Source organism: Nelumbo lutea, chromosome 3 (assembly GCF_056320005.1).
Source record: "Nelumbo lutea isolate HS-2025 chromosome 3, American lotus-T2T, whole genome shotgun sequence".
Lineage (NCBI taxonomy): Eukaryota > Viridiplantae > Streptophyta > Magnoliopsida > Proteales > Nelumbonaceae > Nelumbo > Nelumbo lutea.
In genome coordinates, this window is record NC_142686.1 from 34,514,386 (window position 1) to 34,539,775 (window position 25,390).

The window sequence follows — 25,390 nt, forward strand, 5'->3', positions numbered from 1 at the left end:
CCCATCATCTACACCGGTGCGGGATTGATTTCTACCGTACATATTTGCATTTACACCACCAAACGCAGCCCAAATATCAAATGAGTTCTGAGTGCTATCCAATTGCACCAAGCAGAGCATGATACCCAAACATAACAGCGTGACCGGCGCCACAATACTTGAACAGCACGAGATATTAGCAGCATCCAGCATGACTTAATCCCTTCCTGCTGTTAAGTTAGTTATATTATTGGGCTATGATTCCACATTTGATAAGCTCAGGATAAACAAAACAAGGGAAAAAAAGTACGCATGCTAGCCCAGTAAAACTAATGTCAACAGATGTAACACAGCAATTCAAGGTTGTGTCTCAAATCCATCAAATAGAATGTTACAGATAGATACGAGACGCAAAGACAGGTTAAGAAAAGGTGGTCTCTCGTTCTAAATTTTCCTTGAAAGCAACCATCCGATGCTTCTCACACAGGGAACACCATTCAGGAAAGGTGGGAATGACGGAAAGGCGCATATCAATATGAATCTTTCCTCCCAGTCCGAATTGTCAGTTAGCGGTAGGTAGGTGCTCCTGCAAATGAATAAATTGAGGAAACGGGCACATGTTCCCCCACCAAACTAGCTCTTCCCGATACTGGCCTCTGCATAGAAGCAGCATATACATGGTGCGCATCTTCGTAAGCCACAGCCTTCCGGCGAGAAGTTGTCCGGAATGGTGGTCGCAGATCTTCAGAAGCATACAAGGCAGATAGCTGTGGGCGTGATGATGCCATTGCATGATGACCAGTATACTCACTCTCTAAGAGAGCAGGTCGATCCCGTGGAATCATCTCCACTGCAGTCCCATACCTGGTATGGTAGTAAGACAAAAATTGGCCAAAAATGATTTAGCAAGTACACAGAATCCAAAAGAAAGCACAACATGTTACAAGCAGATTGTATCCAACAACTTGCAACCTAGAATCTGCAGGTGCTTTGCTCTATGGTGACATAGTGAAGCAAAATGCCACATATTGGAAAAAACTAATACACTCGGAACCCACCAATCGTTTAGGAAAAATAGACTACAAGTACTACCTGCTGTATCGGTCCGGTGCAGGTAGAACTGGGTTTTCAGGCATGTAACTTGGATGATATTCTGCAGAATAATAAGGATCAGCATGAGGCATTGGGCCTATAGGCTGAACATGTCTGAACTGAACACTTGGTTGGGGATGTTCCACGTATGCAGCAGATACATATCGATCATTTCGTGGGGGTGGATCCATTGCTGGAGCACGAGCAACTGCTAGAGTGCGACCAACAGGTGCTCTATTTGCATATGGATCCTCCACAGTGCGGCGAGTCCTCACTGGCTTTCTGCGGCGATCCACCCTTACTGGAGGAGAGTCGGCCTGTGGAGGGGCCAGAGGGGCTGGACTAATTGCAGAAATTGGGAGGAACAATGAAATCAGATTTTTGACCTGCATTGTGAGTGCCATCAAATGAGAAGCACCTAGGCAAAAGAATTGTTTTAAAAGATGAAGATCTGAGGAATGGTGCCAAGATGTCTTGATACACAAGGCACAAACCTCAAAGACAAGTGCAAAGCTCATGACTCATGACTCTGAAGCCTTTTTTTCTCTATTTACCAGAAAACCTTTCAAAGCTGAATTAGAGTATTATCACCCATGGGTATGCGAATGAATGAACATTAGCTCTTGGAGCTTCGGTGAGAGAGCAAGCCAGAGCAAAGTAGAATCACCTACTGGTTAATGTTTTTTTTTTTTGATAAATCACCTACTTGCTAATGTTGTCCATTCATTCTTCTTAATACAAGATATGTTTCAAAAGACAAGGCACAAGGCGCACCAGCTGCACATCTTCACACACCAATCACACATCTTTTCTTAAGGCAACAATCTCAAGGCACCATGTATGAGAGGGCAACAACCAATGTTGGAACAACAGTGGGACAGAATTTGGATTTTATAGTTAGAACAACAGGGGGGTAACTGAGGAGGAGGAAATCATTAAGGTGTTTGTGGATCATTTTACAGGTATTTATGTTTGTGGATCATTTTACAGGTATTTATATGCATCCAGGAGTGAGAGATCTGACTTCAAAATCTGGGTTGGGAGTACCAGAAGCCTGGTTTAGAGAGGCAGATTTTTCAATGGAAAGGTCCAAAGACCCAAGGCTGGATGGCTTCTCCATGGCCTTCTTTCAGGAATGTTGGGATATATCAAGGGTGATTTGTTAGGGGTTTTCAATGAGTTCTATCAAGATGGAGAAATTTCTCGAGGAATAAATTCAACCTTCATAGCCCTAATCCCCAACAAAAAGGAGGCAAGAGCACCAATAAGCCTACTAGGAAGCATCTACAAAATCATTGCAAAAGTATTAATTGGAAGACTAAAGAAGGTGTTACCATTGGTAATCTCACAATATCAAGGAGGCAAAAGAGAGGACAAGGATTGGTGTGTAAAATGGAAAAGAAAGCCTACAACTTTGTTGATCATTCATTTCTTTTGGAGATTCTAGAGAGAATTGGCTTGGAGGAGAGGTGGAGATTGTGGATTAAGGGATTTTGAGCTCAGTACACTACTCAATCTTCATAAATGGTGTGGCTAGAGATTTCTTTCTAGCAAAAAAAGAGGTCTGAGACATCGTGACCCCCTATACAAAATTTTGGCAAAGGTGCTCTCTGGAACGCTTAAAGGTGTGCTTCCCTCTCTTACTAGTCAGGCGCAAGGGGCCTTTCGACAAAGAAGGCATGGAACTGACCAAATTTTGATAGCCAATGAATGTGTGGAGGATAGGTAGGAATAATCTCAAAAGATGATGTTTTTAGTAGATTAATCTCAAAAGTTGATGGAGAGGAGGCTTTTAGAGGTTGGAGAATAGGTAGGAATAATCTCCCGATCACCCATTTCCAATTTGCCAATGATACAATAATCTTTTGTGAAGGGGACGATTTAAGGAGGGTGAGTAATCTTAGGTCTCCCTCTAGGTGCAAATCCTAAAGAAAGTTGGCCCTAGACTCGTGTTTTTAGTAGATTAATCTCAAAAGTTGATGGAGAGGAGGCTTTTAGAGGTTGGAGAATAGGTAGGAATAATCTCCCTATCACCCATTTCCAATTTGCCGATGATACAATAAGCTTTTGTGAAGGGGACGATTTAAGGAGGGTGAGTAATCTTAGGTTTCCCTCTAGGTGCAAATCCTAAAGAAAGTTGGTCCTAGACTCATGTTTTGGAGAAACTCGAGAAAATGTTACATTGATTAGGCCACTTTAACCAATTTACCGGTCTATTTTCTTTCTCTTTAAAATCCCCCACTAGAGATGCTAATATATTAGAGAGCATGATGAGGAATTTTCTTTGAGAGCCCAGGGAGGAGAAAAGGTATCAATTGGTAAGTTGGGATTTAATTTGTAGGAACAAAGAATAGGGTGGCCTAGGTCTAGAAAGTAAAGTGTGCAAGAATATGGCTTTGTTGGGTATATGATTGTGGAGGTGGCCCAAGGAGAGAGGGTCCTTGTGGCATGAGGTGTTTGGTTTTATAAACGGATGCTTGGAGAATGGTGGCAATCTCAAGGATGCTCCCCCAATCCTCCTTTATATTAGGCAGGATGCATGTGGTGGGAATTTAGTATAATCCAGCCCTCAAGGATTCGTTTCCTTCTCTCTACTCAGCTCCCTTGCAAATAAATGCATTTGTTGCTAGGTGTCTTTCTTATCCTATCCACCTTGATTCTTTGAATTGGGAATTTGGGTTCAAAAGAGGTTTAAGGGAGGAAGAATTGTGTTATAGATCTCATGCTTCTTTTGGGCAATGTTTGTTTGAACCCTCTTAAGATAGACAAAAGGATTTGGTATCTTTTGCATAAAGGCTCCTTTTCGATTGTTTCTCATGGAATACTTCCTAACAAAACACAGATATCTTAAGGGGCATGGGTTTAGTCCAAACTTCCTTTTCAATTGCTTCTTCAAAATTCATTGCTCGTCCTCTACCTCTTTACCTTTCCCTACATAGGAAGTTTGGACTAAACCCATGCCCCCCAAGATCTCTGTGTTTTGGTAAGAAGTATTCCATGAGAAGTTTTAACATTTTGACACAATGTAGAAGAAAAGGCCTTATTTGTGCTTATCCCCAGACTAGTGTAGTGTTCTTTCTACAAATCTAGTGGTAAGGATTGTTACCACTTGTTTTTATCCTGCCCTTTTGTTGCAGCTATCTAGTATTGGATTTTTGCCCTCTTTGGCTGCAGATAGTATTTGCCAACTAAAGTTTCTTAGTTGCTCGAACTATCAATCATTGTTTGGCATTCAGAAAGAGGAAAACTGATAGGGAGGTGTATTAGGGCAGCCTCCTTATGGACTATTTGGGAGGAAATACTAGAAGTTTCCAAAATAAGGAGAGAATCCTTAAAGAGGTCAAGGATTGCATTTTTACAAGGACAATACACTAGCTCAGAACGTCAAATTTATTCCAATCATTTCTTGTGATGACTTCTAGAGAAATTGGTTAGCAATGGCTAGTTCTTCCTCAAAGAAGAGTTGTGTTGCGGATTAGATCCCTCCTCTCGAGGGTTTTGTAAAATTGAACTTTGATGTGAGGCAATCATGGTAACCCTGGCCCCCTAGCATTGGAGGCCTCAAAGAAGAGTTATGTTGCAGATTGGATCCCTCCTCTCGAGAGCTTTGTAAAATTGAACTTTGATGGGAGCAATCATGGTAACCCTGGCCTCCTAGCATAGGAGGGGTTTTGAGAGATAAGGTCAGCACTGTTTTAGCCTTGTTCTCAGGCCCAATGGGTTTGGGAAGGCTTCAAATTCTTCAAGAAACTTCAAAGGATCAAAGCCACATAGAAAGCAAGGATAAGGATGTGTTTGGATGTAAAGAGGAGAAAGCTAAAATATTTTTTTAAGAGCATAATAGATGTATAATAGATGGATATAAAGAGTACATCAAGCATACAAAGGACTCTCGATAGAAATTCCATTGGCAAGGAGCAATCACTACACATAAAATCCCTATAAATCCCAGATTTAACTAGACCATCTACCACTACATTCAACTTCCTAGGTTCCATAATATCTCTAACCTCGAAAAATTTTGCATGCCTCCAACGGCCACCTTCCTCCCCTAACCGTTGAATCAAATTGCCATCACTACACATAAAATCCCTATAAATCCTAGATTTAACTAGACCATCTACCACTACATTCAACTTCCTAGGTTCCATAATATCTCTAACCTCGAAAAATTTTGCATGCCTCCAACGGCCACCTTCCTCCCCTAACCGTTGAATCAAATTGCCATTTACGAAGAAAGCCAAAAAGATATTGAATCATATTGAGGAAGTTCATAAGGAGAAGGGAAATATTCAAAAAGGGGTAGTTTAATGAGAGAAGTGGAAGAGATAAAACAAAGAGAAGGGATATCGTGGAGACCAAAAAAAAACGTTTAGGTGCAAATGGATTAAAGGAGATGGGAACTGGTCAAGAGGAAATAGGAATAATTTCAATGGATCATTTTAAAGAATTAAATGTACACCCTACTAGCTAGATAGCTAGTTATAAATATGTCCAAAAAATGAGAGTAGATGGAGTAGATGGTGCAAGTGGATGGATGGTTTTGGGGAAGATGGTGCAAGTGGATAGATGGTTGTCTGATGTCTTGCCATTACTCAACTTTAGTAAATGGGGTAGTAAAGGATTTTTTTCCCTACATGTAGGCCCCTACATTGTCCCCTTTCCTTTTCACATTGGTTGTTGATATTTTTAGTAGACTTTTGTCAAAAGCAAACAGGGCTGGATTGATAAGAGGATGGAGATTAGGAAGAAATCAAGTTTCGGTTACCCACCTTCAGTTTGTAGATGATATCATAATCTTTTGTGAGGGATGTGATTTGTTGAGGGCAAGGAATCTGAGAAATCTAATAACCCTCTTTGAGAATGTCTCAAACCTGAAAATAAATCTTGGGAAGAGTTGTGTGGTGGGGCTAAATGTGGAGGGAAGGGAGTTGGAGTCTATTGTTGCCTGCTTAGAATGCCCTATTTCTGCTTGGCCCTTGACCTATCTAGAACTTCCCCTAGGTGCAAATCCAAAGGAAAGTAGGTTTTGGATGGTAGAAAAGTTTGAAAATAGGCTAGTGACCTGGAAAAAGAACCATGTCTCTCTAGGGGGTAAAATAACTTTGATTAAGGGCCACACTCGCAAACTTACCCATCTACTTTTTGTCTGCTTTTAGGATACTTGTTAGGGAAGCCAAGAAGATAGAAAAGTTGATGAGGGATTTTTTTGTCGGAACCAGGTGTAGAGAAAAAAGATCATTTGATTAGATGGGAGGTGGTGAGTCAAAGCAAGGAACAAGGAGGCTTAGGGTTAGGGAACCTAGTAAATAAGGATGAAGCTCTTTTAAACAAGTGGTTATGGAGGTGGCCTCTAGAAAGAGAGAGATTGTGGCATGAGGTGGTGCTAGTATCCATGGTTGTTCTAAATCTGGTTGGGATGTCGGGGTATATCAATGGGCCACACTCACTACACCTTGGAAGGCGATTTTTGGCATCCTCCCAAAATTTCTCAAGTTCGTAAGGTAAGATGTCTGCAATGGTAATTCTGTGCTTTTTTGGAAAGATGTTTGGGTGGGCAACCAACCATTAAAAGACCTCCCTCCCTTTTTTCTATTTCCCTCTATAAAAAGAAGCCTGTTTCGAGGTTTCTTTCTCCCCCCATTCTCCCATTGTCTCTTAATTGGGACTTTGGGTTCTGTAGAGGGTTGAGGGATGAGGAATCGGTTTCTACCTCTGAGCCCTTACTTTTACTTGATTTTGTTTGTTTGGACCCTCCTAAACCAGATAGAAGAATTTGGTCTTTGACCTCAAGTGGCTCCTTCTCTTGTTCTTCCTTCTTTAAGTCCCTTTGCTCTACTCCTTCCCCTTTGTTGTTCCCAGTAAACGAATTCTGGTCAAGGCCAATTCCACCTAAAATTGCTGGTTTTTGTTGGGAAGTGTATTATGGTAAAATTAACACTGTGGACAATGTACAAAAAAAGAGACATTATTCATGTTTGTCCCCCAATTGGTGCATTTTATGTAAAGTGCAGAATGAGGACTGTTATCACCTACTGATTTACAGTAAATATTTGGAATTGGGTTTTTATGCTGTTTGGGTACAGGTGGAACTTGCCTCCTGAAGTAAATTTGCTTTTTGATCCATCTTTTTTTGGTTGGCCAACCAAGAGAGGGAAAGTAATGTGGAAATGTATTAGGGCAGCCCTCTTATGGACCATTTGGGAGGAAATAAATGCTAGAACTTACCAGAAGAATGAGAGAAGCATCGCTGAAATAAAGGATTGTATACTGACAAGGGCAATCCTTTGGCTAAAAACTACTAATCTCTTTGCGGATTACTCTAGTGATGACCTTCGAAGGAGTTTGGCAGCAATGGCCTCCACATCATCCAAGAAAGTAATGGGAGCAGTCAAGGCAATCCAAGACCTTTGGGTATAGGAGGGATCTTGAGGAATAAGGATGGCAACATTCTGTCCTTATTCTCAGGTCCAGTGAGTTATGGAGACTCTACAAGTGCTGAGATATTGGCTGTGGAACAAGGACTATAGATTTCCAACCAACTTGGAGTAATAATTTGATAGTTGAAGGAGACTCTAAGGTGATAGTGGGATGGATGCGGACCCAGAAACTGTTGTTTGGGGATATAATAGGGACATCATCAAAAAAGTCAAATGGCTTACGAGAACCATGTCAGTTAGCTTTCAGTGGGTTAGTAGATCGGCAAATGCTTTGGCAAATTCTTTAGCTAAATAATGGGCTTCAAGGGATTCTCTGTTTTTGGCTAATTTGTAATTACAATCTGAAAAGAGTTGGGTTCAGAACCACCTTCAAGGGGAGGTAACACCTCGTGCCTCCTCTTAGGGTGCTTCATGCTTGTACTATTTCTATCTCTATTTAATAAAATACCATTCATTCATCAAAAAAAATGAGAGTAGAAAATTGGATGAGTGCAAAAACAAAAAGAAAATGAATAAGAAGTAAGCATATTCAAGAAAGTCAAGGAATAGCCCGATAGGTGATAGGTGATAAAATTGGAAAACTAGACAAAGATGTCAATTGCATAGACAACCATTTACTAAGTAAGAAGTGAATTGTTGCAAAGTTGAAAGGACTAGAGGACCAATATAAAGACAAAAAAGGACATGAATTATGGTAGTGAAAAAAATCACAGGTCCATAAAAATGAATGTGGCATTAAAAAACAATGAAACAGCATAACAAGATCAGTGTGGCCAAACTTATAATTCAAGCAAGGCTTTGTTGAATTACTATTTAGCCATCATATACAAAATATCCTTATCCCTTGTTCAAATGGATATCAACATTGCCATCTTCATTGAAAATACCCAAGCTTACGAGGTACAAAAAGAAGTTGGCTATATTTTTCCACAGCCTTGACACTTCCTTCTTTATTTTTTAAAATATGATCTTTGAGCCCCATGTTGTGGTTGTGTTCCCTACTTACATGTCGATTGTCGGGAGCTTGCATTTCTCATGACTTAAATATTATTGCATACCTTAACCATGCAAGTAAAACAACTGGAGACCATATCTTAACTTCATAGACACGTGTGAGACAATCTTACCTGTCGGTTACTAAGCTCCTGTTTGAATCTTTTTCCTTTGTAGTTGTCCTTGATTACTTGTTTGAAAGCACTCTCTGGAAGGGGCAAAGAATCCTTCAAAATCTTGAATCTTACCTGCAAAAAGAGTGTGGCCACAAGAAGCACCCCAAAATGTTCAACACATCAACAAAGCTGAAATATGTGTGACCACCATGATTGCCCAATATACCTCCATACTAAGAAGCACAGCCAACAATATCATTTGTAACAATCTTTGCAACAACACAACTAAAATTTAAAAAACACATTGCCCAATTGTTTGATGAATGATGAGCAATGCCTCTCAAAGATATTTGATAAACTTCATAAGAACTTAAATTGATAATACCGAATTGATGGTGAACTCATGTAACCAATGTTTTCAACCTATAACTTAACCAGCCGGTCGAACTATTCCACCTAGTATAAGCAAGGTGGACTCCAATGAGGGATGGTGGCCGAGAAAAGTGGCAAAGTAAACCAAAAAGGGGGAGAAGAAAGAGAGACAAGGAATAGGTTGACTCCTCAAAGGGGCTATTCCAACGAAAGATCGGACCGCCGTTGTTCGCCAGTTCTTGAATGATAGAGGCAAGAAGTCAAAGGCAATTAAAAAGAGAAAGGAAGTCTAAGGATCCCTTTACAACCAATAACCAACCAGTAAAGGTTTGGTTTACAACCTCAAGTCAGACCGAGACATGGGTTCCAATCGGGTTGACTAGGTTTATTGCCTTTTTATAAATCTACCATCTTACACTTAGCATTGGGGGAAAAAGTTGAGTACCTAATTTTAAAATTGTACATTGTATTGGGTCCAAGTTTTCAACTCGGGCCTATTCAATTATTGACAAATCCAAAACCAAAGCCCACCCAAGTTACACTCTTAACCTAGCACCGAACCAACTTTCCTGGTCAACTTCACACCCAAAGTGCTCACTTGCAAAAACAAGTAATTGACTTGCTCAACAATCCACTAATATGTCCAATTTAGCAGCTAAACCATTTAACCCAGCCAAGAGTCATAAATTAAGACAACTCCCAACCAGTAAATTACAAAGAAAGAGGAATTAAAAATTAACCCAAAACAAAGAAACCCTATTCACCCCTTGCTTGGCTAACCAATTGGCAAGTGAGTTCACATTTCTTTTCACCCAAATATAGTTCCACTCAATGTCCCTAGCAAGTCATTTTAATTTTTTCCTTTCATTGCTATAGCTCCACATGCTATTGTTGTCTTCCTTTAGCCATCTAACCACCACCTCCAAAAATCACCTTCAAGGTTAGATACCCCTTTCCAATTTCTAAGCAAGTCAGCCATGGAAAAATCTGTGAAAAGATCTAAAGATTTCAGCCAGTGGACCAACCTTATTTGGGCAAGGTTAGCTATCTCTTTTTAGTCATTTCTGTCATTAATAACAATAATTCTCATTTGTCACACTACTACCATCAAAACATTCTTTCTACTAAATATAACAACTTAATAGTGTTAAAGATATGCCCAAATTGTTTGCATTCTTTGCAAATTTCATAATCGTTCTACGTTTTATATATTTATATACTTTTATTTAATTTATAACATCACAAGCTAAACCATTTAACCAAAATGGTTGAACTACTAACACACCACTCGAACACAAAAGCAACTGAGTTTCCAAGGTTTTAAAAGCATTACATATAAGCGAGTCGAGCCTACTCACTAGCTACTTGGGCCCAACTTTCTAAATACTCAAACTTGGTTGAGCCAAGTTTGAACTTCACTATACCTAGCTCTAATGGCTTGCAAGCCTAATCGAGCTTATAAAATAACAATTAACATATTTTTTTATAAATAAATTATGTTAATTATATTTGTATTTATAATTTAAATAGATATATCTTCATAATATATCTTCATATAATATTAATTTATATATAGTGTTTAATATATGTTCAAGTTTTCTAATATATTTTTATTTTTAATTTTATTAATATGTATACTATTAGTTTATTTATTATTTTGAATACTAATTTATTTATGATCGAGTCCCCTCGAGCCAAGCTCAAGTGAGCTTGAGTACCTCATGAGGATAGACTCGAGCCAAGTTCAAGCTCGAAACTTGAAACCCACTTAATCTCAAGTCGAGATAAACTATCAAGCTCTATGTTTTGAGATGAGCTCATGCACAATTGATACTCAACAAATACAATCATCCTCATCCCAATCCATTGATTGAACAATTACTCCTTAGAAAATGATACAAGGCATAAGCGATAAGCAAAGAAATAGAACAAAAACAACGCAAGGGATGGCATCTAGCCCTCTCAAGGAGATGTTACCTACAGACACCCTTCCAAGTTTACACCAAACAAGAAAGCAAATGGTGCTCATAAATCTACAATTCTTTCATTGCACTTGGAAGAGCAGTTAAATGGGTATATTTACAGAAATTGAAGATATCTCTTGAGATAAACAAAATATTCACATTCATAGAACATTAATATTAAATAGAATAATTGTAACTAAAGAAAATTATAAATGTCATATCAAAGAAAATTTAAACATCCTCCAACAATTTGTTGATCCAACAAATATTGATAATCTAGTAAAGTTTTGAAATGGTCTACCATCTTGTGGAACCCATACAAATCACCTTTGGACTCGGTGGCTTGGTATGTAATCAAAGCATACAAGTATCGGTCTGATTCACATTGTCCCACAAAGACTTGATTGTTGGACCATCTTGGAACATGTTTTGGAGGCCCATTACCACCAAACAAGTGTGGATGAAAACATGAATTCTTTTTTTTTTTGATAATTGACATGAACTCTTCTTTCTTAGCTTATAGACCTCCATCACTCCTCTTATTGAAACTAACTCGACTTCTAGATTTGTAATGGGGAATAATCCCTTCTTGACATGAACCTTGGTTAGGGAGAGTTTCTTCATCTGCTTTATACAATTTTCAAACTGATTATGGGTGTAAGAATTATTTCCATTGTATATAAGGAGATGGAGTCTCAATTGAACCTCATGGTATGATCTACTCTCTTCCATTCCACTTATTTCACTCTTCTCCACTCCTCTACTCCTCCTTCTCTTCTACTGAATTTCTACAATCAAAACTAAATAGTTTTTTTCTTGATCTGAATCTGTTTTATTGATTGACGACTAGGTATGCAAATGAAACATATCCCCAGGCTCTCAACGTGACCAGAGCATTCCAGTTAAAATTCGAGGGTAATTATCTTTTTTTTTTAAGTATTGGAGAGTAATAATCTTAAACAAGGGGAGATGCTTTAGTTCACATACTAAAGTGAAGTCTCTATGATAGTAGATAGATTGTTTGGAGACTTTTTAACCATCTTGTTCTGATGATTTTAATAATCTTTATCATCATGAAAAATGCACATGAGACATGCTAGAAGCTTCACTCAGTCACCCTTATCTTTTTTAGATACTTTTTTTAATGCAAGGGGCTACACAATGGGGGTAGCCCATCCCCCAAACCCATAAACCTCCCCAACCCAGGTGCAAGTGGGATTCGATCCCCAAGTCTTTGCTACGACCAGCAAGAGAAGACCTTACCAACCAGCCGGTTGGCACCTTGCAAGCTTCACCCTCATCTTAAACCTCAGAGATTCAGGAATAACAAGGGGTCTGATACTATTGGTTTTTTTATGAATGGGTCTTCCAATATTGCGTATGTTTGGTTCCGTGGGAGTTTCTTGAGAGACATTTTTTAGATAAACATTTATCTGAAAAACATAACTTTAAACGTTTTTTGTTTTTTTCTATTTGGTTGGACATTTTATGAGCATTTCAAGTAACACCGCATAAAGTTGCTTTCCACCTCAAATAAAGTGCACCACATCAGCATTTCATCTCAAGGAATGCCCGAGCATTGGGGGAAACACCAAATGCCCCATGCACATTGGTGTTGCCACCAATGATGCTTCATTCACATCTGATCCTACCATGCCTTCCATGGATGCATTGAATGCAGCCAAGGTAGAGGTGGAAAGGTAATGGCAGGTACTTAGATTGAGAATAGCATGGTCGGCAGCTCTACTTCCTCTTCCATGGCTTATGCCTCCCATAATGTATAGGTAATCCTAACAAACCTTGGAGCATCAACTCAAAAAGCTCTGATGATACGACCAATATATCTACTTTATTTCATTCCTATTAGTTGTGTTTGGATAGGATAAAGTCTCTATAGGTTTTTTTTTATCAATAACAACTTCAGCAAATTTATTAAAATATCACAAGAATAGTTACAGTAAAGAAGACAAACACTCTTATCTTCCAAAAGCAACTTAAGTCCATAAAGTCTATATAGTCGATGGGTCTCTTGGTCCTATGTCTGGGAAGCAAGATACTAAAGCGTCTAACGGGCTTACTCTTCCATCTATTTCATGTACCTGTGTTGAGCACTAATTTGTGGTCCTACTAGAAGCTTGAATTGCCTAGTGACATTTCCTAATCATTTTATTTTCCAAGATCTGACATCAAGTAGGATGGTTGGGAGTGGAAATGAGAACAATAAGATTCGCCAACTTGTATCGACTTCTTCTACCTACCAAAGTCGGCAGGGTCTAGTAATGTCATCTATGAGTGTTTTTTTTGGAAGGCATCTGTGAGTGTTGATTGGATTATTAGTTGGCGTATCTAATTGGATTTTATTTCATGTATTTCTTTAAGGTCTTTGATTATGAAAATAAATGAAAAAGTAAATTTATTCCAGAAGAGAAGATTACAAAGGTAGTGATAAGATATCACCCAAAACAAAAGATAAGAAGCCAGCCCAAACAAACTGAAATCAGCCCCTTCTAAATAAAGCCTTGAAAAACAACAAAAAGAAACAACCACCCAACCCTAACCAAAATTCAACACCTAAAAGAAACCTTGCAACTATACCATCCAGCTCACAACATGCTACCACTTAATTGTCCAACACCACAAACACAAACTCACTGCTGCAAAAGATCCCAAAACCCCTCTGACGCAGTGTTTTAAAAGCGCAAGGGCCAATTTGTGCCTGAGGTGCACACCTTTTTAACCAAGGCGCAAAATTACAAAAAGAAAGGTTAAACATCAAAAAAAAGTCAAAAAAATCAATAACAATGCCACAAATTTTTAAAAATGCAAAAAAAAATCCAAAAAATTTAAACATAATGTTAATAAAAAATATAAACTTAAATTTTAAAATAAATGTTTTAAAAAACCTATTATCTAAAATTAAAATACATAAACATAACATGTAAAGTGTATTCAAATGAAAATTTAAAAATAAAAGCAAACATATAAAACATTTCCAAGCATGTAAAACTCACTCCTTTTCTCCTTAATTGCATTGCTTCAAGTAGCTAATGTGATGTAAAACATATTGCATTCTTGATTCTATGAGTCGCCTTTGTACCATGCCCCTCGAGGCAAGCCCGAACAAGTCTATGTTAGGGTCTGAAATTCTTATTTCTCACATAAAAAATAATGAATTTATAACTTCCATTGCCTTTTAAGAAGATAATTTATTGCAATGAATGAATGAACATTAGCAAATGGGGGGTTCTCGGAGCTTCAGCGCACCAAGCATACGCCTTTTGAAAGGGGTTCACCTAGGATCTAGGCGAGGGGCATACTCCAAAATGTGCCTTGCCAGTGCGCCTAGGCACGCCTTTTAAATCACTACTCTGACCCTACAAAGAACATGTTACCTAAAAAAACCCATGTTGCTCTACTTAAAGATCTTTATGAAACTGATTACCCATTTACTACAAATAAACACCCTTCAACCTAGGGAAGAACATTGAAACCTGCATTGTTTCTTTGATTTCTCTGACTTCTGAATATTCTGATTGCATTAGGTATCCTCTCCGAACCTTGTAAGCCCTATGGCTTAGCATTTATCCTTTCTAATTCCAGGACTGCATCTTTCTTAAACAATAGGTCTGCCTTCAAATCATGTTCTCTGCTAGCAGTTGTTCCCCTCAACTATTCCTCCACTTATGTATCCAAATCAAAAGATCTGATTTCGTGCATTTCATCGATGATAATATCCTCTCATAGAACTCATTTGCATTGTTGTCTTTGCTTTCAACCTCACCATCTACATTTTCCTTTTCCTTATCATCTTCTCCTGTAATTTAACTTATTTTATATTCTCTTCCTTTCATAAACCTTCAGTCAACCTTCTTTGCATTGTTCTTTCTCTACACACCTCTCCCTCCTTCCTCGGCATCTCCTATTTCTTCTTCCTCCCAAGCAATTTACTTTCAATCCTCCGCCGGCCTCAAAAGTTGATCCAATTTAAGTTACCACATGGCCTCTTTCAACAAACCTAAACTCATCTCCCTCCTCCTCCCTTTTCATCACCCCTATTCATGCTTTCCTTTCCACCTCCTCTTTCTTTTCTCAAGGCTTTTCTACAATTCTCTTACTTAGGTCATTATTTCCAAAGTTTTTTAAGTATGCCAGTGTGTCATGTTTACAATGTGAGGGGGGTTTCAGTTTGCCAAGCATTGTAGAAACTCTTATTTTCCCAATAACAAAGTAGCTTTCCTTTTGATATTGTGTATATTATGTGTGGGCCCAATACCATATTCCTTGGGAGAATGTTGTATGTACAAATGTTCTAGGGTTTAAAACTCCTTTCAGTCTCCTATATCCCAATGATGATCTCTTTATTGTTCCTTTATGTGTTTAGTTGTAAATGTATTGTTCATATTCTTGGTCCTCGTAAGTCAAAGTTTGATCCTAATGCTATGAAGTGCATCTTCTTAGGATATACACATTATCATTGATATTGCAAACCATGGCACCAATGCCCACTCACACTTAGCAAGCTGGGCATTATTTGCATATATGCTCAGCTTGACTAGAGTGTAGGAAAGAGTGGTTTTTTTTGTTAATGGAGTCTCAATTGAGCCCCATGATCAGTTCTGCTTCTTTCTCTCTTCTCCACTTCTCTACCCTTCTCCCTCTCTTTTGCTGAAACTTGTTTCTACAATCAAAACTATAAAGTTTTTTTCTTAATCTGAATTTCTTTTACTAATCGACAACTGAAGGTACTCCTTACAAGTTCCAATGTTAGTGGTGGCAACTATTCATCAACTAGTTGACCAACTAGTTAGTTTGAGGGTCAAATTGACCATATCACTATGCTGATCAAAAAATTAAAAAATGACTATCACTAACTAGGATAACCAAGCATCAACTAGGTCAACTAATCAATCAACAAGTAGTCAACCTAGTCAAGCACAAAAACATTAAAGCTTTATCATGAGACTAGAAGGCCATTGAAAATGTTTTACAGTATTAGTGGTTGCATGGAACTCCAACACAAAATATCCAATGAATTCCTTATAGTCCTAAAACATCTTAACTAAGGGTGGGCAAACTTGTGGGTGAGTGCAAGACAATACACTAGTCTGATCCAACTGCAATTCACCATTTTTTTTCCGAACAGGTAAAGAAATGTTACTAACCAAAAAGTGATTGCAAAAAGTTAGCCTGTAATCATTTATTCAGTGTTATGGCCTATTAGTGGTTGCATGGAACTCCAACACAAAATATCCAATGAATTCCTTATAGTCCTAAAACATCTTAACTAAGGGTGGGCAAACTTGTGGGTGAGTGCAAGACAATACACTAGTCTGATCCAACTGCAATTCACCATTTTTTTTCCGAACAGGTAAAGAAATGTTACTAACCAAAAAGTGATTGCAAAAAGTTAGCCTGTAATCATTTATTCAGTGTTATGGCCTATACATAATCCTGTTAGCAAGATATTAACAACATATTAAGCAAAGAATAAAAAGATGCTTTCAAAAAGAAATGAATTGTAAGCCACCAATCTGTATTCCTTGTGAGCAAACAACCAAGAACGCAACCATAGGCAACAAATTCCACACTATCTTCCCTTTTCTACTCAACCCACTTAGCTTCCAGCTAAACAGAAACTCTTACATTGAAAATGGAAGACATCCAACCCACCCAGAAGTACCCATCACAGTACTCCACAGCCTACAAGTGAATGGACAATGCAAAAACAGATGGTTAGTTGTTTCTGCCTCCCTATAGGCTATAGCACAGCACACACTGCTCACTATCCAGCAGCACACCCCTTTTTAGAAATTAATCAAAAGTCAAGCATTTCTCCAAAAGTAGCTATGCAAACAAGAAATTTAACTTTCAATCAAAGGAGCAGCAGATTTCCATATGGTGCATGAAGAAGACTCTTCCTAAACATGCTGGATCAACTTGTTCAAAAAAAAAAAAAAGATTTCACGGAGAACTATCCAATGCTCTCCCAACTCCATGTTCTATAATGAAGCTGCCCCACAATTTCATCTACCTCCTAGTCACTTAAGTTACTTCTACAGTTGGGTGCCAGGAAACAGTCATTGGAGATTTCACAATAGTATTTTAGCAGAGCAGCCCTATTCTATTGCCTTCCCCCACTTTATATGTAATTCCTTTTACAAACTCATCCCAAACCTGTTCAATCCCTTTTTTTGATGAGTAATGTAATAAGGCCCTTGAAGAACACAATGTTAAACAGATCCAGAGCACAATGTACAGGGTAAGATAATATGGGACACAATCAATCAGTCATGTCTTCTCTTTTCCTTGTCTCTTTTGTGTTTCCTCATCTTCTGAATCACGTGAGTGACATTTCCCTTACCCATGCATGTCATGTTTTCTCTCTTTCTTCTCTTCACATCTCCTTTCCTTTGGACTTCGTTCATCCCCTGAAGAAGATGTTGCAGCTTCAGTGTTTATTGGTGGTGGACTGGGCTCGATTGTATTAACCATCTCAGATGAAGCCTTTCCTTGTCTCTTTTGTGTTTCCTCATCTTCTGAATCACGTGAGTGACATTTCCCTTACCCATGCATGTCATGTTTTCTCTCTTTCTTCTCTTCACATCTCCTTTCCTTTGGACTTCGTTCATCCCCTGAAGAAGATGTTGCAGCTTCAGTGTTTATTGGTGGTGGACTGGGCTCGATTGTATTAACCATCTCAGATGAAGCCTCCTTTGGCCTAGCTGGAAGAGAACTTGATTCTTCCCAAAGAGGGGGTGCTCTATGCCGAGACTTTGAACCCTTGCTGCCTCAGCATGGCCCTCGCCCAAATCCTCTGGCTATGGATCCTCTGTTTACTAGCTCTACAAAATTCATGTTTATCCAATCGATTGCCTTGGGGGGTCGACTAGAACACTTAGGAGTTAAGCCAAGAGCCTCCCGCATTGCATGCTCCTCTTTTCTGTTCTTTTGTATCTTTGCTTTGGCCGCTTCCATATCCTAATTTTTAGGTTTCTAACTCCTAGCATACCAGTGTAGGTCTTTCACATTCTGCCATCTTCCAACCGGTGCCATAATACTGTGACCAAAGATAGTTTTTTCGACGTTTATCAACCTACACATCTTCCCACCTAAACTCATCTTGGCCACCACAAACGCCCCCTCTTCAAGGATGATACATTTTGGCCTTTCTCCTTCGGAACTATCACAAATTCACCACCTTGAAATCAAAGAATTCGAAGAAACTTGTTCAATCCCTATCCAAACAAATGAACTAAGGTTGATTATTGTTTCCAACAACCCAAGCAATTTCTCTACTGCTATATTTGTCCCCACACCCTTGCTCCAAAGGCTGTCCTTCTCCACACTATACCTCCATAACCACTTCCCAAAAGGTGTTTCTTAAATTTTTTCATCTTAATGCCCAACCTCATGTTCAATCCCTTTCCAAACTGATGTACTATAAGGTTCATTAATGTTTCCAACCTCCCAACCCATTTCTCTCCTGCCATATTTAGCCCCAACTACCTTGCTCCAGAGGTTGTCGTTCTCCACACTTTACCTCCATAACCACTTCCCAAAAAGTGCCTTGTTAAATTTTTCCATCCTCCTGCCATTAGAGGACTGCATACCCTATCCCAATGACCAAATGAAATTTGAATTCATCCTTCCAAGTTCCACACTCTCCACAAATACTCCCACATCTTGATTTACACATTTCTTGCAACACCCACAGGAATAAATGATCACTATTGATAGCATAAAACACTCAAAAGCAATGGCAATATTAGATCAATGAAAACCCATGACTTATATACATCAATCCACCTTTAAGATTTTTCCCAAAGCTACCATGCCAGTTCTACTCTTTATTTTCTTTCTAGAGTTCCTCCAATCTCTTCTTATTACTACTAGAAGTCATCCCTTCCACCACACTAACCTTCGGTCATAGACCCAACATGAAGGAGAGTAACCTATCTCAAGCCAAATATCATCTAATATCATAAGAGCAATGTCAAAACTCCAGCTACTTTGTGACAAACTGATGAAATACTTAGAGAATGGGGATCCATCATTGCTGATAGATGACCTATTACCAGTCACATTTCAATCATAACTACCCACCACTAGAGATATTCCTCTGGCTATTGCAAAACCCACTCCAACTGTTCAAACCCTGTACTAACTTAACAAGCATCACTCCTTCAGATTGGGCACCATTCATCTGCTTCAATCTGTTGAAGACACTTACAAATTTTTCTAGTTAACTTCTCTCTTATATCCATTAACACCACCTCCCAGCTTCCTTCGAAGTGCTCACTCTGAATCTTGCTAACCCCCTTCAACAAATCGACCACCAACACCACTAATACCCATTGTCAGAGGCTCATCAATCTCAATGACACAATCCTTATGTCACAATTCACCACCAATGAACAACTCCTTACATCATTAGATTCGGTCTAAACATTGCCATTCCCAAATGACAACTTGCCAACAAAATTCCAAACCATCACCAACCAAGTACAAAAGCACACTAATAACCTCTATCTCATTAGCCATCAAGCGAACCTCAAGACTTCTCTCAACCCTTCAGATAAGGCGAAAGGTTCAAGGATACCAAGTAATAAACCAACCCCATTCATCTGGCATACCAAAATGCCTACTTTGCTCTTTCCCCAAACACTTTTAAACCCCTTTCTGAGGGATTTAATTCTATCAATTCGAGCTAAGCATACGACCAACCCTATCAAACCTCAAATTAGTCTTGTACTAGTTGAACTTGTGAACCTCAAGACTTATGTTGTACCTCCCCCATCAGCCCCATGATTAAAATTGTTCCTCTCCACGCATCTTTTCATGAAAGCACTGGAAGCACACTAAGGATTCACTTGAGCCTCAATTATGGCTTTATGGTGTACTCATTGGCAACTAAAACTATGAAAGCCTTTTCTTATGCAATCTACCATACTGATTTTCAAATTCCCTATGCCACCTACAACCATTTCATTGTTTTTTGACTTCCACTCATTCATTTAAACTATGCAAAATGTCACTTTTGACCCTATCATCTTACAACTTCATCTTTTTCCTACCTCAACCATGAACCAACTGAGCACTGCAGCTAGATCATTCCAGCAGTCATTCAAAATATCATACATCATACAATGGTAACCAACATTGTTCATCGAACTCATCGATGGTAACCAACAATCAACATAAAATTATGGGTTACAGGACTGTGCCACTTCCCTACGAAGAACAGAACTTGCGTTTTCCTTATTCTGCAAGCAGAACAAGAATAAGCCCCCACTCAATACATCTTACATCAACTGAATATCCAAGATGTCATTCCTGCAAAATCCTTACAGAAACAACCTCTTCATCCATAGTTGCCCCTACATATCATCTGCCTATACATCTTTCCAACAACTCTAAACTCTCCCACAAGCAGCCAACTTTCTTCACTTCCACAACACAAAAGCCATCACCTATGATGGTTTTTATCTCTGGCAAGACATTTTTCTCACCTTCTCCACCAATCCATATTGAAGTGCAAGGTCCTCCTTTGCTAGAGCTGATCAACCTTTGACCCCAACTATTTGGCCTGATTCCTGTCACATTGCCAAAGGCAGGTCATTCCCTTTCTTCATTGGAAAATACACAAACTGTTTAAGGAAAAATTGCTCCTCTCCTTACATAGCCATCTCCAGTGAGGCACTAGCCCAAAGCAGCAGACCACACTATCTCTTTTTTTTTTTTTGAACGGCAATCTTTCCATCATCTCTTTCTAGACAGAGAGAGCATCTACTAAGTTTTGCAGCAAATTGGTTAGATTTTCCAATACATATCATCTAAACAAAGAAAATCAAGTCATTTCACTCCCACTTTCACCTCATACTGATCAGCCATCTTGATTGGATAGTGTAACCAATTTATTCATTAAAAAGGCATGTTAATTACCAAGAGCATGCATCAAGCCTCAGGCAAGTCAAGTAACAGTAACATCTTATTCTCTAAGATTTATCAAAGTAGACTACAAAGGCCCTAGGTAGCAACCTAATGATCAGCAAAAGTAGAAGCAGAAATTAGTTACCTGGGCAGGAAATTTGCCTCCAAACGCAGCTTTCTCCAAGTTCAATTTCCCATTGCATGTTGCCTTGTATACACCATAAAGAAGCTTCAGGTCAGTATCATATAGGAAAAGCTTTGTACCTGTCTTGATTTTCTCTACAATATCCATTTGTCCTGCAGGAAGGCCAAAAACACGATAACGGTAGCATTCCGGTTTTGTTCTTCCATTGCACATAAAAATGAAACCATGAAAATCCCTTTGCTTTTTTTCATTGCTAACAGCATCACTGTCATTAGCATTATAAGTAGGGGCAGCAGCAGATGCAGGGGGAGGTGCAGCAACAGCAGCAGATGCAGGTGCAGGGGCAGGGGCCTCAGCAAAAGCAGAAGTAGATGCATGAGAGGGATCAATGATAGATGAGGGATCGACATTAGCCTTCAAGGCCTTCTTCATTCGCCTTCTTCGCAATCTTTTCTCCAATTGTTTTTGCCTCTTCTTAGTAACTGGCTTGATCGTAGGGGGTTCCTTGTTCTTGCGTCTCCCCTTTGCCATGGTCAAGACTGTGCTGATAATATAAACACACCATCAAAAACTTAAAAGTGAAAGCCCATTCTAAAAGGAACCATCAAGCAAACTAGATGTGATAGTTAATTCTAAATAGACAAAGAACAGTTTCTTTTAAATGGGGACAAAGTACCTTATAAATGTTTTTTATAATAATTATATTATTTGATTGTAATATTGTTTTTATGTTTGATTGTAATATTGTTTTTATATGTTTGAAAGGCTTGAAGAGAAAATGTCACATCACATATGACATAAAATATCTCGATATTTTATGTCACAAGAGAAGGTCACAGTGCTGTTACACACACTGGATGAACACAACGAATAAGCACGGAATTAGTGTGTGATATCAGTCACACAAGTGTGTTTAAGTCATTGATCCGTTGCATGGTTGGCTGGGAGACACAATCGCAGGACAGATGTCACACACCGATCATGTGCTTATTCTCAGTGTGCTCGCTGGGTGTGCCTACCAGATGGAAACTCAAGACAATCACTCAATCAGGCCTTCAAAATATATCATCATCATAAAAGTCTTTCCACGGAAAAGAATATCAACCTTTAACTGAAAAGAGTAGGGGAAGAAGTGAAGTGAAACATGAAGAAAAGCTTGAAATATCTTATGTACCACAGTGAAGGTCATTTCCTTATTTTTCACAACTAAAATGAGCAAATTGAGTGATTCCCCCATGATCTTTTTATGAATCCCCCATGATTATATTATATGATACTCCATAATTTTCCTAACTACTAAAACACGCCAGAACAATAAGCTCCTTCACCACATAAAATGTTCTAAACGACAATAGTTCAGGAAAAATTATCAAAGGAAAACAATCTAAGCACGATGCCACAACCATATATGACTAGGTTAAATCAAGTAAACATTATGAACTTCATTGCAGACCCTAATTCTGACCTTCAAATTGGTCTCTGTGAATTAAAATGCCTACCGTATAGAAATAGTATATATCTGCTCCTATAGAACAAAGAAAGGGAAATACAAACCCTAACTTTACTAACGTAACCATAACCTTTATTTTCATCAGTAACCTAATGTTTTTGTTAATGACGAACCTTTCCCTGCTTGGATTAATCCCTTCAATATGCAAATAAAGTAACAAAAACACTAACTTCAATTCCCAAGAACCCTAATGGCTTGCAGTCGCTTCTCAAAGAACAATATAAACTTAAAAGTATTGATATTCAGTAATCAGATCCAGGAAAAATTAGCAAACAGTAGAGCATAAGAACAAATTTTTGAAGGAAAAAAAAAAAAAACATAAAATTTCCCAAAAGGGTAGACCAATCATTACGAAACTTCTGTGTGAAATTTGATCAAAAAAAAAAATCTCTGTAAAATCTCCAATTAGACCGTATAAGCAAACATTTCAGACCTATATCTACTGTTCAGGTCAAAGAGAAACAACTTAAATAACGAAGAAAAAATTCAGGTACAAGGCATAAAAATAAGCATCCCTTGTGATATGCCAAAAACCCTAATTTGTGCATGGCAAAACGAACAGGAACTGCAAGCCCTAACAAGCAACGAATAAAACTGGACAATTTGAAAGGGACTACAGAAACCCTAATCCTGATTCGATCAAAACAACAAGCGAAAGGTGATGGAAGGAGAGTGTCAGGACGCACTGGAACCGCAGGAATTTCGCGACTTTGGACGCCCCGGCAGGAGAACCTCTACGCTCTAAGAACGATGATGGAAAAAAATGAGAGCATTCGATGGATTTAATGCCCTTGGGTGTCGGAGACTGACGGTTCGGATAAAGTGAACCTATTCTCTATTCCAGGAAAAAAAACGTTCCATCCCTACGGTTTGGCTGCTGCTGTGGTAATATTGTAGGGTTTGTAAATTGTGAAGCTGAAAACCATCTGTACGAGGGGAGGGTCTTAACCAACAGATTGGAATATATTGATTGAATGGCGCAATGGGACTTCAAATTGCCTACAGTTATACCCGTAATACGAGTCCGGATCTGCTCAGCCGTTCCAATACGTTCCATCGTGATCTATGTCCGCACATCGAAGACACGATGATTCCCAGTCTCGAGACGGATTGAACTCCCAACGAAGCGCGCCCCACAACCCATCCCTTCGCTCATTGAGAACATCTCTCGTGCATGTCAGCCCGTCCGAACTCACGAGCCTTGTACCGGAGATTTGATTCGTTTAAGTTGTAATGTTTTTGTTGTGAGCAGATTTAGGGCAAATTTGTGCCCACACCGTTATCGGTGAAACCTTGCATTGGGAATATCTTCAAAACCTTATACATGGTGTTTCTAGACCTTCTATACCCACAATTTCATGGCGAGATGTTGTAATATGGGCCAATATGCCATGCCAATTTCATTCGTATGGCCCAATGCACTCTTCACAAGCTAAGCCTACACATACATACATTTGCTAGCAAGAGATATTGTCACGTGTCTAATTTGCTATGCACAATTACTCTACCCACAAGGCAAACAGAATACCTTTATGCAAAAGATGCATTGAGGACCCATTTGGGAAGGCTTCAACTTTGTTTGAAGCACGCTGGTTGAACCACTTTTGAAAAGCTACCTATAATAGCTTTACTAAGTGCTTGATTTCTCAACTCATGTGAGTCTATTTTTGCCTTTTAAGCTTTTCCCCAAACATCACTTCATGGATTTTCATGTGTTGTCATTGGATCTATGTATAAGTCAGTGTGGGCAATTGCCCTCATTGAATCATGAAGAAACTGATTTTTATCATAATTGCCTCCGCTCAAATAAAATAATAGCATGTCAATTAAATTTTGGTTTCTTAAATGGGGTCATTTTTCTATAAATGAATATGTAAGAAATAAAGAAAAAAACATACAAGAATGATACCTATGTTCATATTCCATGTTGACCAAGAGGTTTGGGATTTAGGGGTTTAACTCTATGTTTTGTTGTCCTTTTTTCCATCCTTAACAATTCAATCTCATTACTCTATTTTGTTCATCTCAAGGTTCAAAATATTGATATGTATTGATCGATATATATTGTATCGGTAAAGGTGTAAAATGGCCCATGGGCCATCCTAGGCTATGTCACATTCCCCTGGGATAACTTGGAGGGTCGGCCTAACATGGACCATGGCCCAAGCCCGTGTGGGCCCGTGCCGTGTCGCGGGTCAGGCCGGGTTGTGGGTCGGGCCAAAGCTACTTATTTAAAAAAAATGAAAAGAAAATTTTAAAATTTTAATTTTATATGAAATTTGATGTATACAATTGGTTATAATAACAATAATTAAATAAATTAGTATAATAAAATTGAAACAATTGTTTATTTTATTAATATATTATATACTATATATGATTATATAATTATAATGTATATAATATAATATGAAAATATATATTATATACAAATAATATATATGGGCCATGTTGGGCTGTGTCGCGAGTCGCAAGTGGCACGGCCCACTGACCAAAAACTCCAGGCCTAGCATTACCCACATGATCGTGTCAGGCCTAGCACGACTCGCGTGCTGTCGGGTCGGGTCGTGCCGGGCCACAAGCGGCATGGCCTGATTTACACCTCTATGTATCGGTAACCTCCTGATGCACCCCTATAGTGGGTGTTTCGGGGTTTGACTTGGTTCAAGGAGTAGACGTGCCTTAAACCAACCCCTCTAAAGTAGTTTAAAATAGATAAAAAAAATGAAAGCACGGGTCGATAGAGGCCGATATGCTCCAACTGGCATATCAGCCTGTATTGGTATTTTGAACTCTACTACTCAAACCTAGCAATTTTCCTCGTCCCCATTGGGTATCCATCCTCACTG

General features: G+C 38.8%; 1 protein-coding gene and 1 pseudogene across 4 annotated transcripts; both read right to left on the reverse strand.

The window, feature by feature from the left end:
* Positions 1-279: 279 nt before the first annotated feature.
* Positions 280-23,561, reverse strand: LOC148864170 (uncharacterized). 4 transcript variants are annotated; one of them, XM_088979037.1, is made up of 5 exons: positions 23,228-23,561; positions 21,032-21,575; positions 8,639-8,752; positions 1,072-1,457; positions 280-843 (listed from the first exon to the last, which is right to left on the reverse strand). In XM_088979037.1, the coding sequence occupies exons 2-5, from the start codon at positions 21,560-21,562 to the stop codon at positions 546-548; spliced, it is 1,329 nt and encodes a 442-aa protein (XP_088835163.1). In that variant the 5' UTR covers positions 21,563-21,575; positions 23,228-23,561; the 3' UTR covers positions 280-545. The 4 variants fall into 4 exon arrangements, with proteins under 4 accessions (XP_088835163.1, XP_088835164.1, XP_088835165.1 ...); XM_088979038.1 differs by having other exon boundaries at positions 21,032-21,570; positions 23,228-23,473; XM_088979039.1 differs by lacking the exon at positions 8,639-8,752 and having other exon boundaries at positions 23,228-23,522.
* Positions 17,165-18,216, reverse strand: LOC148864171 (uncharacterized; annotated as a pseudogene).
* Positions 23,562-25,390: the final 1,829 nt, after the last annotated feature.

Bases quoted from the DNA above. Each gene is read 5' to 3' on its own strand.
- LOC148864170 (XM_088979037.1), bottom strand. From the start codon at position 21,562: ATGGCAAAGGGGAGACGCAAGAACAAGGAACCCCCTACGATCAAGCCA. The intron at 1,458-8,638 runs GTAAGATTGTCT...CTCACAATGCAG, and splicing joins AGGAGCTTAGTAACCGACAG to GTCAAAAATCTGATTTCATT. The intron at 844-1,071 runs GTAGTACTTGTA...CTACCATACCAG, and splicing joins GCACCGGACCGATACAGCAG to GTATGGGACTGCAGTGGAGA.